Source organism: Anneissia japonica, unplaced genomic scaffold (assembly GCF_011630105.1).
Source record: "Anneissia japonica isolate Jap-2015-1 unplaced genomic scaffold, ASM1163010v1 scaffold597_len517326_cov190, whole genome shotgun sequence".
In the NCBI taxonomy this organism is placed as follows: Eukaryota; Metazoa; Echinodermata; class Crinoidea; order Comatulida; family Comatulidae; genus Anneissia; species Anneissia japonica.
Window position 1 is genome coordinate 86,830 of NW_022699214.1, and position 15,476 is coordinate 102,305.

Genomic DNA, 15,476 nt, shown 5'->3' on the forward strand with positions numbered 1-15,476 from the left:
CAAGGAGAGGCAGCGATGGGAAATGAACCGGGGACCTAAAGATCTTCACGGTTCAGTGCACACACAGTGGCTACCACCAGATTAGCCGACTGAGCTAAGCTGCTCTCTCGTGAAAATAACAAATAAAGTCATTCAGTAAATTACTTAATCACCAATCACTGACTCAAACGTATCAACACAAAAAACATCTAACACCATGAGTAGTTCATACTATTTATTCAGGTAGTTTATCATCAACAGCCCAAATATAAAGAATAAATAAACATTGTTCTTTTTTCGAGTCTAATATAACGTAACATTTCAAATTAACCATGATTTTATATCACAGCATCATCTCAAATCCACTAGAAGTTACTGAATTTCACCTACCTTCACTACTACAAGCAGTGACAAAACATTTAAGAATAGACAAAATAATGGTAATAACCACACACTGCTTTTAAAAGTATTTACAACAGTTCTTGCACATTCCTTAGTATCAAGGCAATGCATACACTTATAATGAATATAGATGTTGAATATAAATATTATTTCCTAGTTAATAAATTTATAATTAATTGATTTATGTTGACTTTCACATATATCCAATTTCTTTCCAGACATTTTGCGAAGTCAACATTTATCAAGAATGTAGGAAAGGGGCAAAACATCTGTTTAGTTTTGCCAGTATTTTGCTAGTGCTGCCAAATGAGTACATGCTTTATTAAAAATACAAAAATATTTTATTGTTTACAAAACACCTTTAGAGACAAATGCAGAAAGACTGCAATACAAATTAAGATTCTTCAAATAAGATGAGTCGAATCAACTCCTATAAGAATGAGTGGCAATGGAAATGTTTTGGTCCTAATGTACCAAGTTTAAGCTTGGTTTCCATACAATTGCTACGCAGTTGCTACAGCGTTTTTACTGGAATCCTTGCACTGCGTAGCTGTCCCCGACGCCATCGGGAAAGCTCCCTGATTCAACCGACCAATGAGCATCGCCAAACCAATTGGCGATAGTGTGTAGCAATTTTATGAAAACCAGGCTTTTGTTTTTTGTTGTGAATTAATATATTGTATATTGATATTTTAATTTGTTTTAAATATTCTCAGTTTATGCATTGAAAGATACATTTGTCTATTCATTCTGGGCACAAATACAATTTTATTGGACTACACAGAAAAATAAATTTTTAATTCAATACATTCTAAGACCACAGAATATAGCCTCTTATCTTCAAATTTTACTGAGTACATGACTTAAGATAGCCTAGAGTGTGTAATAAACTCAAAGGTATATATTTGTAAGTTCTTAGCTTTCAGTTAAAAATAAGAAGAAAATATTTTCCTCACCAATTAATAACAAATAATAATTTGAATCTATTTTATGATAATATCTTTAATGTAACATGTTATTTAAAAGAAATGCAGTACAGTGAGTGAAGCTGTGGCTTCTTAAAAACCAGGATTGTTTGTCAAACATTTTAATCTCCACACTTAAGCCTCACAAAGTCTTATCAAACAGTATCACATAAGTCTAACAGATAAAAATCCTATTAAAAAACAAAAGTGAATCAATAATGACAAAGCTGATACAAATACAAACAAATACTAATATCAAGGTGCATCATGATTGTCACGTGCTGTATGGCACACAATATGAACCTGTCACTTTTGATGTATCCATGGAAACCTAGCAGCTGTCCATCAATTCAAGCAGGTCATCACCCTTGTTGCTTAATGATGTCGATCCACCTATGTCTAAATCACCCATTATTTTGTTCAATTCATCTCTTGTTTTGTTCTGAAATAAAAACAATAAAGAAAATAAATTAAAGCAAGACAGGTGACACCAATTCATCAACAATTCTTAAATATTGCACAATTTGCATCATTCTATAATTAGGGATAAAACATCCCATTCTTCCATAATGTAGCAGCCAGTGGTGGTGCCAGCAGGGATCAGAGGGATCCCCCAGTCAAACAAGCAACCAACAAGGGGCAGGGGCCATGTCAGCTGAGGCTCTAGCCAGACCCTTGATTCGGACACCCTGTCATACTTGTTGGACCTGGTATTCAAACCTACTGTACCACAGCACTACATCCACCTATATTCCTGGGTGGAAAGTGACAAAATTACCTTGTCCTAGACATGAACAAGTGACTTCAAACCTTGACGTTTACATCAAAATCCTAAAGCCTAACCTGTGGTGCCACATATTTCAATATATATTATTTTCTTTTTTATTAACATACCTTTGAGGCATCAATCTTAATCACATTCCAATCATACATCTCTGTTGGTGGTCTTGTTTCTTTGAATTGTCTAAAATTTTAAATGATAAATGAAATAATGAAAGAAATTAATCTATTATTTTTTTACAGTGGCATATCGAGGAGTCTTGGAAATGGGGGTGCTTATGGGGAGGGGCATGAAGGTGAAATGGCAGCTTGATGATTAAGTGAAGGGGTGCTAGGTTGCAAAATAAGGTGATGAAGAGATTTATACATACTTGAGTGATTGTTTTGTTTCAGACTTTTTCAAGGTGGGGGGGTGGGTGATAGCTAGATACATCACTGATTTTTGATATCATAACAATTTACATTTAAAAAAAAAATATAAAGAAATATTTCCTATAAAAAAAATGCCGCAACATCTTTTTAACTTAAATTTTCCAAACTTAATAAAATAACGTATAAAAAATATAAATATTCATGTTAGCTTACTGTTCTTCTTCATCCGTATTGAAAAGTGAGAGTTTTATAGCAGTGTCTTTCTTGCTTGATGATTGGATATCAACTGAGCCCATTAAATGTGCCAGCAGATTCAACTCCGCTTTCACAAGTGGGTTTATATTTGCAGAAGCCTACAAAAAAAAACAAAAAAACAAAAAAACAAAGTTTTAATTTCCTTGTCCAAGGACACAAGCTAATGGACATGGTGGGGATTGTATCCCAGCCTTAAGGTATGTCCACACAGTATCACAAAAAAACTTGAAACTGTGTTGATACACACACAAAAAAGAAACTTGATAATGTGTGGACACACACAATAATGAGTATCGACACAGGTATGAATTTTGTCTTATTTTTTGACAAAAAATACATGTGGTTTGTCCAAATATGGGTGGGAAATGCCAGCATCATACCCATATATGGGAAAATTACATACACTTGTCACATAAAACTTGATAGTGTGATACATGTGGTTTGTCCAAATATGGGTGGGAAATGCCATCATCATACCCATATATGGGAAAATTACATACACTTGTCCCATAAAACTTGATAGTGTGAACAGAACTTTAGGTAGAAATGTGACATACCCTTTCTTCAGAGACTGGTTTGACATGCTCCATAGGCTTGGTGTGTGAAACATTGGTTTCAGACGGTCGAACAATACTATACATATTTGTGCCAAGCTTAGTTACTCTATTGCCTTTAAGTTGGTAAGTGCCTTCTGTCTTGTTGACTGTGTAGTTCTGTTTCATATGGAATTTGGACGTCTGTATTGGTTTGTCAGATCCATCATGATACCTTAATGATTTAGGAAAGACAGGAAGGAGATTAATTAGCATTTTGAATAATTATTCATAAACTAGGTGAAGTGGTGTTTCAGCATGGAGGATTGAATATAACATTACCAGTAACATTTGCATCAATACTAAGAGAGGCTGATGATGATGATAAAATTGTCCTCATAGTTATTATTGCCATAACAACCATCAACAGCATCATTACCATAGCAATACCACAATTATCTTATCACTATCACCACCAAATCCATGATCACCACCATTATCATCCTCTTAAATAAAATGGAACATTATTTTTTAAATAATAAACATCTGCACCATTATTACATCACAGACACCAGGTACACCTCCACTACCAATATCATCACCATCGTTATCTTCACCATCCTCATAATAACCACCATCCTCATAATAATCAACAACACCATTATTACCACCACTGATGTATTAGTATTAGTATTACCAACACTTTCACTACCAATGCCATTAACATCACCAACATCTTCATCATCATCATCATCATTATTATATCACTGACACCATCTTTCCACCACAATTATTATCATTAATTAATTTCTGCTGTAACAAACCTGATTGTTCCTGGAATTTCTACACCAAATGGTAGTTTGCCATTTATTGGTAGAACAAAGCGACCATTAGAGTTCTGTACTTTGTCTTTGAGAAATATTGAAACCTATTGAAAACAACATTTAAAAAAGGTATTATTATGAGACTGTAACATCTATTTGCAACCGATCTCCACAACCTGGAAATTAGATTTAAGCCTAAATATAATAATTATATACAACAGGATGACTGACAATTTTTTCCAGGTAATAGTGACTCCGTCGGCCTCTATTTTCTATAGGGTCCTCTGAGTTTCACTACAATTTAATATTATAATTCTGACAATAATAACAATCAATAATAATAAATGTTATTGTTGAACTTTCTGTGGCAGATTTTGGACCCTGTCATACTATAAATAAATATTTGAGACTATGCTTGCTTGTGGCTATTCCCTGTCTATAAACCTGTACAGTATACACTGTATTTCATAGCTGAATTGAATTTGGCACTACACCTAGATGACAGTACATTACCAATGCTCAGGTAACAAACATAAATAAAAAGACAGCATAAGCAATCATGAGAAGATATAAATGTGTAAATAGTTACTAGACAAAACCTAATTCCTTTTGATAATACAACTTTATATTTATATTTGTTGTGCAATTTAATTGTGATGTAATTTAATTAATGTGTTTTTGTTTTTACACCAAATGGACCATGAATTTCCAACATATTTGATGGACAATAAAAGTTTATCTTATTTTAAAATTCTTAGATGGCCACTGTTTTAAAACAACTTGGAATTAATGGATAAAGTTGTACTGTCTGTCAAGAGTTAAAAGAAAAATTGAAAAAAAAAACAATATCATATTTATTAATTTACAATCCAAAATTTTAATCAGAAAAAAAATTCCCTGTCAAGTAACCAAATTTTTCTACTATCCTGACAAGAACTGTAATTATTGTAGATAAAACACGGTAAATTGTCAAGATATATAAAACAACATCTTCATAAATGATATATTTTCTTAAATAATACATTCTTACATTAAAGAAAATGTTTCTTGTCAAGATTTCCCCACTGTCACATATTACACACAATGTAATCTAGGCCTATGTCTAATCCATACTTTATTGCTTTATAATTAATTAGCCTTTTAAAAAGTAGAGAGATACCATACTAGATCTCTTCACATCAACTGCTATTACTATAGTAACCCTTTGTACTCTACACATAGATTAAGTTCACCTTTTCATGTTGCGAGTCATTGTTTACTCATTCAATAAGTGTTGCTAAGGACTAATATCTTGTAAATAACGCACATTGCCAATTAGTGTTAATGTACAACAATTCGTATCGACTACCGTATACAGTTTTTGAGTACAATTCTGTAGTATAATTCTAAATCCTTTAAATATTAGTTCCAAGTCTCAGAAACCTCAAAGCTTGGGTTTTACATCGTGTTGAATATTTTGTTTCTGGGACAAGATTGGAACGCACACAGCGACAAAGATCGCTCTACAGCTTTGGTTAACATGAATGAAGCCTAGACTGTCTTGGCAAGGCCTAGAAAGGCATTATGGTTATCAAAAGTGATTGACATTATAAAAGAACTGAAAGAGAAGGCAATGCTGAAATAATTCATAATAATGTTTACAATACATCTTTTAATCTATTTTATCAAATGTCTACCAGGAGGTTAGGCACACCATGGAGGAAGAAAATAGATGGGCACACCTATTGACACCTAATAAACTTCATCAACCACAATCAATTTATTCATCTTCATCGTATTGCAAAGACCTGCAAAGAGTGTCAGTGCGTGTACTATTGTACTAGCAAATCATTCTCATACGCCCAGCTAATACACATATGCAGTTAATGCACTGACCACTAAGCAACCGGTCACCACAACCTGGAATTTCGATTTAAGCCTAAATATAATAATTATGAAGTACAACAGGATGACTGACAATTTTTTCCAGGAAATAGTGGCTCCATCGGCCTCTATTTTCTATAGGGTCCTCTGAGTTTCACTATAATTTAATATTATAATTCTGACAATAATAACAATCAATAATAATAAATGTTATTGTTGAACTTTATTAGTTCAGACAGTCATAACAACAAATGCATGCAGCTTCAATATAATTAAATTCAAGTCAAGCAATATTCAATAGCATTATAATAATTACATTACACTGTAAGGAATAATTGATTAGTTGTACTTTCATTCTGATCAAATTGTGAAGAATTTGCAATATTGATATTCGCACAAATGCTGCACAAAGGGAGGGTAGTGAATATTCTAATATTGGAAAGCATTAAATATGCTACTGTGTTTGATCTGAAAATATACGGCAGGTCAAAATATAGTGTTATCTCAGGGTGAAAGCTTATGCTTATCCAATGGCTCTGATCATATTCTATAAATACGAAGCATGTTGTACTATTCAGCGGTGATGCTGGTCCAGAAAATCCTGACATGATGGCGTTCTCTATGGAAGTTTGTGGCCATTTGGAGGTGAAAAAAACAGATTTCCATTTTGCAAAATAACACTCAAATTTTATACAGATCCAGTTCAATACATACCAATTTCATATACTGAAATATGAAAAAACAGAATACAAATACATGCACCCCAAACCCTCCCCCCTAGAAAATTTTTGGATCTCCTTTTACTTTGTACATACTAAAAGACCTCCCTATAAGTACACTGTACCCATTTTTGGTCAAATCATTGATGGTACAGTACATACTGTATAAAAAAATTAAATTAATAGAGATAATAGACATGTACACATTGCCTGTAGTATCCAAAGTGAAAGGGTGTAACTTAATATTTCTCATGTAATTTCTTTCTCCATCACCATATAGAATTTGAATCCTAGCTTTCAGTAGATAATGGAGATTGTTCACTGTGTAATAATGACTACCTGTTGCCATGGTAAAGCAACTAATGTTGATTAAGCTTCAATGTCCTTTGCCAAACTGTACACTGCAATTACGTTAAGTAGATCAATTTTAGCATTGAAAGGGATTTGGGATGGAGGACGTTGTTTATTTGAAAATTAAGAAAGCTAAAGGAAGGAAAGATAAATCTTCTGAAATAGCTGAGAATAGCGAGTACAGCAAAATAGTCATTAATTATTATGTCACAAACTTCTAGCCTTGTAGAATAATACTATTAAAATAACTCACCACCAACTCATATTCTAAAACATTTAGCAGTTTTAAATGGTGTCTAAAAACTTATTGAAATTATTAAGTCAGTGTGTATGATTCATGGAGTCACCAAAGGAATTTGACTTAATTATTATTTACAATTCACTGCTTAGTGATAGAAAAATAACATTGAAGGTAAAATCATAATAATAAATAAATTGGAGAATCTGTATAGCGCCTGTTAAAAAAATATTATTTTTTACTGGCGCTTTAATCCCAGTTGAGGTGGAAGAGAGTTCTATGATTCTGGAATGGCAAAGGAAAAAGATGACATTATGATTGAGTTATAAATTAAAAGAATCTCAATAAAAGAAAAATTACTTTGACCCACCCTTATATGTGTGTCTTGAAAGAAGGTTAATAATGTCTGTCTTAGAAGCTGCAATTCTCCTGGGGACATAGACGCATATACCTACAGAAAATTAAAAAAGTAAAGTCATTAATTGGTAATTACCAAATATATCTTTGTTTTATAAAGTGTTTTACATTTCAAATTCGAACAAAAGCATGAAAACCACCGCTGAACGGCATGACATTGCAACATGGCAATTTAACAACATTATTGGTAAGTACATACAGAGATCAGACAAGGTCTGTATCTAAAGTTAATGTACAAAGAACTACTAATAGATACATGGATAATAAACGTTATGATAACCTGACTGTTGTTTGTTAGAATTCACACACCTTATATAGCATTTGATGGACGGTTTCCACCTGGTTTCTGATAACAGGTACATCTTCCACGTACATACGGATGGCGTCAAGATGGTTCAAGGTGACTAGTAGGATGTCTTGAGGGCGCAAACTCAACGACAGCTGGTGCTTGAATGCCATCGTCATAAGGTCATACAGCTATCAAGAAAACAATTAATATGAAATAGACTATTTCTACAGTATATAGTTCTATTCTTATTACTATTAACGCATGATTTAATTAATTTCAGGTTCCATCTTCATATCATCAGTCAGTGGTGGATCCAGGAATAAAGGGGGGCCCGAGAAGGTAAGGTACTTTCACAAAGGGAGGTTCTATACCACCTCAGCCCCACCATGATTGGGACTGAGGTAAGAAAATTAGTGATTATGGCACCTCTAGATTGCCAGAAATTTAGGGGGTCCGGACCAGCTTTTCCCTCACTCCTTGAATCCGCCACTGCAGATACTGTCAAAAAACATACAGTACTATACATAAATTATATAGATTCAATACTAATGAGAGTGCCAATGTTTAAAAAATAATTAAGACTAATTAAATTAACTGAATAAATGAAAACTTAACACACTCACTTTAGAGTGACTTAAGTTCAGATTAAAATCTATGGAATATTAATGCAAAATAATTTGAATAGTCATTAATTAGTTTATTGCATATTGATTACAGGTAGAATCAAAAACCCACCTTGTCCATACTAGCAGAATTTAATCGCATGATAGAGGCATGAGCCAGTCTGTCGAAAACTGTTCGCATAGCTTTCTTAGTGTACAGGTCTTGGGGCTTAAAGAGTTCTTCCACAAAACGTTTATTGAGCATGGCACCGACAATATCATGCAGAACTGAAATACAATAATTAAATTTATGTATTTTATTCAAATTCAGCTCACAACATAGAATAAATAAACAATAGTATCACCACCCGAACAAAACAGAATATTAGTCTTACATTAGAATAAAAGTAAATAAAACATATCCTAGAAGATAATTAGCGATTACAAACCCTCGCCCTGTTACTGAAACTCTGTATAGAAAAAATAATGGGCTGCAGTCGATCTGCTAGAGTCGGCTTGGTCTAGCCAAACAAAGCCTAGCATCAGGCCTTGAGTGGCAAGCCCATCAATCGTGCGGGTCTGCACACCGGCTGGACCGCTTCCAGTTCGCCAGCCAGAGCTTGACACACGCCCTACTTTGGCCATCGGTGAATACGCTCGAGACAGCTTGGCCCAGCCAAACCAGGCCCAATGATCTGCTCAATTTGGCTATGTCTGTTGCGGCCAGAAAATATACAAATAACATTTTAAAATTTGCATCTTAGCTCCGATCAGCATCAAATTCGAGGAAGACCAAGATGCATGTAACAATGTCAATGTGTGAAACACACACCAGGGACATATACACTGGAGGGGGTGGGGCCATCTAGTACTATTTCCTCAAATTCTCTCACCTCAGCCCCAACTATGGTGGGCCTGACATGGTTGTGAAATCACGGCTTTGAAGTATATAAAGTACATATTCAAAAACTATGTTTGTAGGCTTTATTTTCTATGGTACATCACACATATTAATAAGATCTATGGTTGCCGAAAATCCCTGATAAAAGATCATGAGAAATTAATATTCCCTCAATTTTCGCACCTCAGCCCCAAACATGGTGGGTCTGAGGTGGGTGTCGACTCACGAAATGTTCCTCCCCTCACCTCCACCTTTCAAAACAGATTGTGCCCTTCCTGGGAATGACATTAAACTCCATCGAGTCGGCACCTGACTCAGAATATGCCTTAGTAATTGCAGATGAGGCGAGAATGCATAAATTTTTTTTTAGTATGTGATCTTGTTTTACATGCCCATTTTTCGTGATTATGACTATTTTGGATAAAGAATGTTTTGAGCCTGTCTCTTATACACATCTAGATGTGTATAAGAGACAGCCACCACCCACCTCCAACTTTCAAAACAGATTGTTCCTCAATTTGTAAAAGTTTCTCCCTGGGTCACCTCTCTATTGAATTCCTTGATCCACCACTGTTGAATTTTATATTAATTATTAGGCTTACTACTAATATTATTTATGATGCGTTTATTGCAATTTTCACTTATCATCTCAAAACAGTCCTAAAAACCTTCAGAGCGCGCTACATTCCAGGGGGCTTCGACCCTGGACCCCTGGGCTCTACGTACCTCACATAAAGGCTCCCCCCTTTCAAAATTCTGGCTACGTCCCTGACACACACATGCCACAAACACACATACACACACACTCACAGACGTGCACTAAAACTGCAATACCCTTCTTGTAATTAGGCAAACTCTTCTGCCTTGCCGCCCTCCCATCTTTCGAGAAACTTAAATAGGCTGAAAATTATTCTCTTAAATGACCCCCACCCTTAATGAAAAAAAAGCTGCTGACTAATTTACTTAACATTTGTACACTTTTTTCCAGCTAAAATTTGAAAGCACTATTTTAACAACCATCGCCTAGCCACCCCCCTCCCCATGGATCCGCCCAGGTGTACCATTTAAAATTAAATAATCATTCTGTGAAGCCCAATCGACCAAAGGCTGCAAGTACTGTATTGGCATATGTAACAGAGTATTCTAAATATTGAAAACTACTACGTCTTTAACTACAATATTAGAAAGACCTTTGCATTTTATTAAATATTGTTGTAAATTGTACGATTTTATATTGCAAAATCAAAATAAAATAAAGCCTAGGCCTAAAGGCGAATTCCATACCTCCATCCTACTGTACTGGACTGAGCTGAGAAAAATTACACCCCCACCTGACTGTGTGACACACATTTCTTTATTTTATACCAAGATGGTCCCCCTGCTAAAAAGTACACACTCTTACCAGTACCTACATTCCCTTGTTGTGTTGTGGATCCCTAGGCCTAGGCCCAGTATAGCCTAGCTAACTCCAACACCAAACGCGGAGGGAAGCCATTCATTACACTAACCTTTCCGGGATTTATCCGACGGTATATTTTGTGCTCGAAGTCTTTGATCCAAAATGTACATCATCTCACCTCCCAGATTGATGAATAGCAGTGGTAAAGTACGTAACGACATATTGATTCCTTTTATAATACATACAAATATTTCATGCAGTAACCTTCTAGTGCCTATCCGCAACAATCTTGTTTACAATTTTCACCCCTTTTCCTGGAATCTCGCGAAAATCGCGAATTGAAGCTTCACATCACCCTGGTTTTTTTACCTCTTGTGTACAGCCGTCTTATTTTGTTTTCGTCAGAAATTGAGGCTAATAAATATATGAGGGCGCTCAACAAAACTAAAAGAAATAAACAACATGGAGTAAAGAAGGCAAAACGCTAAGTACTGCTCGCGGAAGCAACTTTAGGTAACTTTTCATTTGTAATACAATATTTTCATTGTTATTTTTACATTTAACTCGCTTGAATAGGACATTAACATGTCAGCCAATATTTTTTGACAAAGATAGGCTAGGTCTAGTCCAGATAAAAGCCATTACAGCCTAGGCGTAGCCTAGCTAGGCCTCCGTACAATTGCTGAATTTATAGATAGATAGGCGAGGCCTATCGTCGTGGTGAGAACTTGTTTTGTAGCCAACTTGCCAAGTAACCACAGTGAAGAAGGTAAAATTTCTTGTATACTGAACAGAAATGAAATATGAATGAAATTCCAGACATTAAAAAAAATAATGTCAATTTTTATATATCTTTTTTCTGTAAGGTACTATACAAGAAAGTACCAGAATAGACCAGCATTGACAATGATATTTGACAATTTGATAAGCGGCATTCAGAAAATTGTTGTGTATGAGACACCTACTGTAAGTAACACAATAATAATTTGTTGCCCGTTTTTTGCCTCTGTGAATTGTTTTTTTTTTCTGTGGATGTTTTTAATATCTTTGGATGTTGCATACTGTATGTATAGCTTTTATATGTAAAATTACCTTATCGGTCACAATTTGCATGTTATTGAAGTTAATAAAGTTAAGGAAATATTCCACCATTTCAAATGATATGTCTATCGTGATAATTATGATAGTAAAATTGAACATGTTTTGAATGTCATATGCAAGGGAAAAAAATGCAAACTTTTATACTGTAGCAATATTTGTAATAATTTATTTTGTATCTTTTGTGAATGTTTATTACTTTTTATCTATTCATATTAATCTATAACTATAAACTGCGTAAAGTCTTTCTAACCTAAAAATGTCAGTGATTCACTGTCCTTGTACAAATTCTTGATATCTGCTTCTCCAACTAAATCTTAGTCTACTAAGGCTGCTCTTAATTTTCAAATTGACTTAATTTAACTTGCTTAAAAAAATGGTGTTATTTATTTCAAATGTAATTTTGATTGTTTTTATGTGTGATTGTGAAATTTTGTGATGGTGGATAATTGAACTTGATGGCTCTAGTAGTAAAAGAAAAGTTAAAGGTCGAAATCTGAACCTCTGGGCTCACAGGCAGGAGTGCCCGTCTCTCTTTCCTTGCCGTTTGGGCCAGACTGTGCAAGGCTGTGAGTGATTCGCCACTCCTCCCACACCCAGTCTGTTTTACCTTCCCAGCATATGCCTGTACCCAAGTATACACCCAGGTGGAGAGAGACGAACTTAGATGAAGTGATTTGCCTAAGACAAGCGACTTGAACAGCAAGAGTTTCGAACCCCCGACCTCTAGTATAATTAAGTAATTGAATATTGAATCTCATGATAAATGAAATTGTTATTTAAAATTCAGTTACTTGACAAATTGTTTTTCTTTTTTAATACAGAGATTCTACATTGTTGGATCTAACACGTTAGAAACACGATTCTCCTAAAGCTGCTAATTTGGAACCATTATTTTCACTTAAAGTTGATATTATAAGATATAAATATATATAAAAGGTTTATATTTTAATATATATTAGGATATTATAATAATTTTGTTCCATTTTGGTTTTTGATAGGTTGAATATGGCCGACAAGAAATACAAAACCTTCTGCGGACTCTTGCCCATGGAAACCTACCGCAACAGAAGGTTATTGGTGGTCTTACTAAAACTATTTCGGCATTTGGTATACTTGGTGAGTCTTAACTGAATAAGAAAAAGCCATTATTTATATTAATATTGAATTTTGTCAGTAAAAATTATATGCATTTAAAAGAATACTGTATAACATAGTAATGGCGGATGGGACTTGGCGAGGGAACTTTAAAGTCTCAGCATCACTTGAGCTGAAGAACAAAATTCTTTGTGGTACCTCCAGTTGATGAGATAATCTCAAAAATTTTAAATTTGATTATAATTATCTTTTCTGCCAAATAGTTATTGGAGACCCAGGTACCTTTCAATACTTTTAAACTCATTATATTGCTAATTATTTTTTTCTCTTGTATTTTAGGATTTGTACGATTTCTAGAGGGGTACTATATCTTGCTTGTTACTAAACGTAGAAGGTAAGTCTTATAATTTAAAGTTTCTTTTTGTGTTATATAATTTTAGGTTAAAAGTCCACTGTTTTTTATATCATTGATTTTTTAAAGGGAAACATGGTGTCACAGGGTCCCAATCAGGGAGAAGCCACTTCTAAGAGGTCATGTTATTGACCTTTCATAACACATCCAGCTGCATTTTGCTGCGCATGGTGGTAAATATAATCAGCTACAAAGGGAAAAATTAATAATAACAGTAGTAAAACATGTAAACCTCATTATTTGTTCCAGAAATGGGTTAGTTTCCAGTAGATTTTTTTTTCTCGTCGCAGTTTAGAAGATCATGATAGTTCTGGGAGACTCTCACAACTTGTGATCACTATAATGTCTCTGTCGTAATTTAACCCAAATACTCTCTGATTACCATTTGGTTGTTTTAAGAGTTGCTGTGATTGGTGGACATACAATATACAAGATTGAGGACACAAGTCTGATCTCGATTCAGGAAGAAAGCTCACAACAAATGCATCCAGATGAGCAAAGGTAACTAAATATTGGTTTCATTTCAACAGGATACACCCCACAGCCATTTATAATGACAAGGCAGAATCTTAATTTATCAATTCATTTCAATTTTATTTCAGATTTCTCGATATACATGAAAAACATTACAAGAAAAAATATAATAATATGAATAATGAATATGGGGGATTACTGTGTTAATAACACAAAAGATTGCATGTAATATTATAGAGGTGCGTTCTTTTTTCAGGTATATCCGAATATTTCAGAATATTGATTTGACAAGTAACTTTTACTTCAGGTAAATCATGATTTTTCTTTAAATGTGCAATTTCATATTTATTCTGGTCATTTAAAAAAAATAGTAGATGTCAGAAGATCATAATGTCAAACATTAGGCTAATTAAAGAATGTAGAGAAAACACAATTGGCAATCAAATTAAAACAAAAACAAATAGGCTCAGAAACTAATAAATTATTTATTAAAATAGTTTTTTTAAATCTTCTTGATTTTCTATCTGTGATGCAATTAGTAGCAGCACCAGTGGTGGGAGCAGAGAGGTACTCCATCAGACAAGCATAAGCACCATGTCCTCAGATGTCACTTAAGGTCGTCTGACTAAAATTATGATTTCGCTGTCATTGCATTTCATTTTACTATCCTAAACTACAAAGTCCTTCACATTGATTACTACTAAGGAGTTTACTCTGGGACCCTGACCGAAAAGTCTTGGGCAGCTTTTTGGTTCAAGACTCCCTCTCTAGAAGCAGCGTGTAATCGTAAATCCGTAAAATAACTGAATATCTATATTTTGATGAGTATGATATCATTTTCTACTCATTGTATATATTAAAACCCTCGATATGGTTTTTACTTTTGCTTGTCCTCTGAGGAGAATTTTTCCTTGTTCACACTCTTTCACTTGTTTATCAAAAATTTTGTTTGTAAACAAAAATTCATATTGCTTTTCTTTTGAATTTTTAACATTCATAATTATTATTTCAACAGCTATAGTTATGATTTAACACACTCTCTTCAGTTCAATTTGATGTCTGCTAAAACACCCCAAGAAAAAGGTATGCAAACATAAACTTATATAAATATAATTATAAACACTCACTTATATTTTACCATTGTTAGCATCGGTTATTCTTTCAGTGAAGGTGATAATTTTAAACTCTTGTTGCTCAATAACCAAGTCACTGGAGAAGACATGGTGAGAGGGGTGAGGGTAAAGAGCTCATTACAGTGGCGGATCCAGGAATTTGAAATAGAGGGGCCCAGAGAGGGACTTTCAGAGATTCAGGATCTATACTACTACTACTAAATTTTTTCCCCTCAGCCCCAACCATGGTGGGGCTGAGGGAAAAAGATTTATGATTATAGCACCTCCAGAGCCCGGAAACGGCACTCTTAGACTTAAATTTTGAGTAAAATTTTTATTTTTTTTCAATTTTTGTTTTATTTTTAAAAATTTAGGGGGGGGGGGGGGGGAGGC

General features: G+C 34.3%; 2 protein-coding genes and 1 long non-coding RNA gene across 3 annotated transcripts in view; 2 read left to right on the forward strand and 1 right to left on the reverse strand.

The window, feature by feature from the left end:
• Window positions 1–201: 201 nt before the first annotated feature.
• Window positions 202–11,248, reverse strand: LOC117102865 (protein OSCP1-like). Its single transcript, XM_033243295.1, has 9 exons — window positions 10,999–11,248; window positions 8,723–8,877; window positions 8,008–8,175; window positions 7,652–7,732; window positions 4,111–4,214; window positions 3,311–3,521; window positions 2,712–2,851; window positions 2,241–2,310; window positions 202–1,788 (listed from the first exon to the last, which is right to left on the reverse strand). Exons 1-9 carry the CDS (start codon window positions 11,108–11,110, stop codon window positions 1,678–1,680), a joined length of 1,152 nt encoding a protein of 383 aa, XP_033099186.1. The 5' UTR covers window positions 11,111–11,248; the 3' UTR covers window positions 202–1,677.
• Window positions 11,249–11,326: 78 nt separating this feature from the next.
• On the forward strand, window positions 11,327–12,861 carry LOC117102867. Its single transcript, XR_004444487.1, has 3 exons — window positions 11,327–11,402; window positions 11,756–11,855; window positions 12,812–12,861. It is a non-coding gene; the product is annotated as an uncharacterized LOC117102867 (long non-coding RNA).
• Window positions 12,862–12,977: 116 nt separating this feature from the next.
• Window positions 12,978–15,476, forward strand: part of LOC117102864 (polyphosphoinositide phosphatase-like) — a gene marked incomplete in the record, with an annotated part of 11,135 nt that continues 8,636 nt past the window's right edge. The window contains 5 exon segments of the mRNA XM_033243294.1: window positions 12,978–13,106; window positions 13,425–13,479; window positions 13,897–13,998; window positions 14,228–14,278; window positions 14,987–15,054. Of these exon segments, the coding sequence (XP_033099185.1) occupies window positions 13,979–13,998; window positions 14,228–14,278; window positions 14,987–15,054 (139 nt within the window).

What these genes read in the sequence shown, in the direction of transcription:
- LOC117102865 (XM_033243295.1), bottom strand. Translation starts at nt 11,110, where the DNA reads ATGTCGTTACGTACTTTACCACTGCTATTCATCAATCTGGGAGGTGAG. An exon ending in TCCATCAAATGCTATATAAG is followed by an intron (nt 7,733 to 8,007) that starts GTGTGTGAATTC and finishes AATTTTCTGTAG; the next exon opens with GTATATGCGTCTATGTCCCC. An exon ending in GAAATTCCAGGAACAATCAG is followed by an intron (nt 3,522 to 4,110) that starts GTTTGTTACAGC and finishes TAAATCATTAAG; the next exon opens with GTATCATGATGGATCTGACA.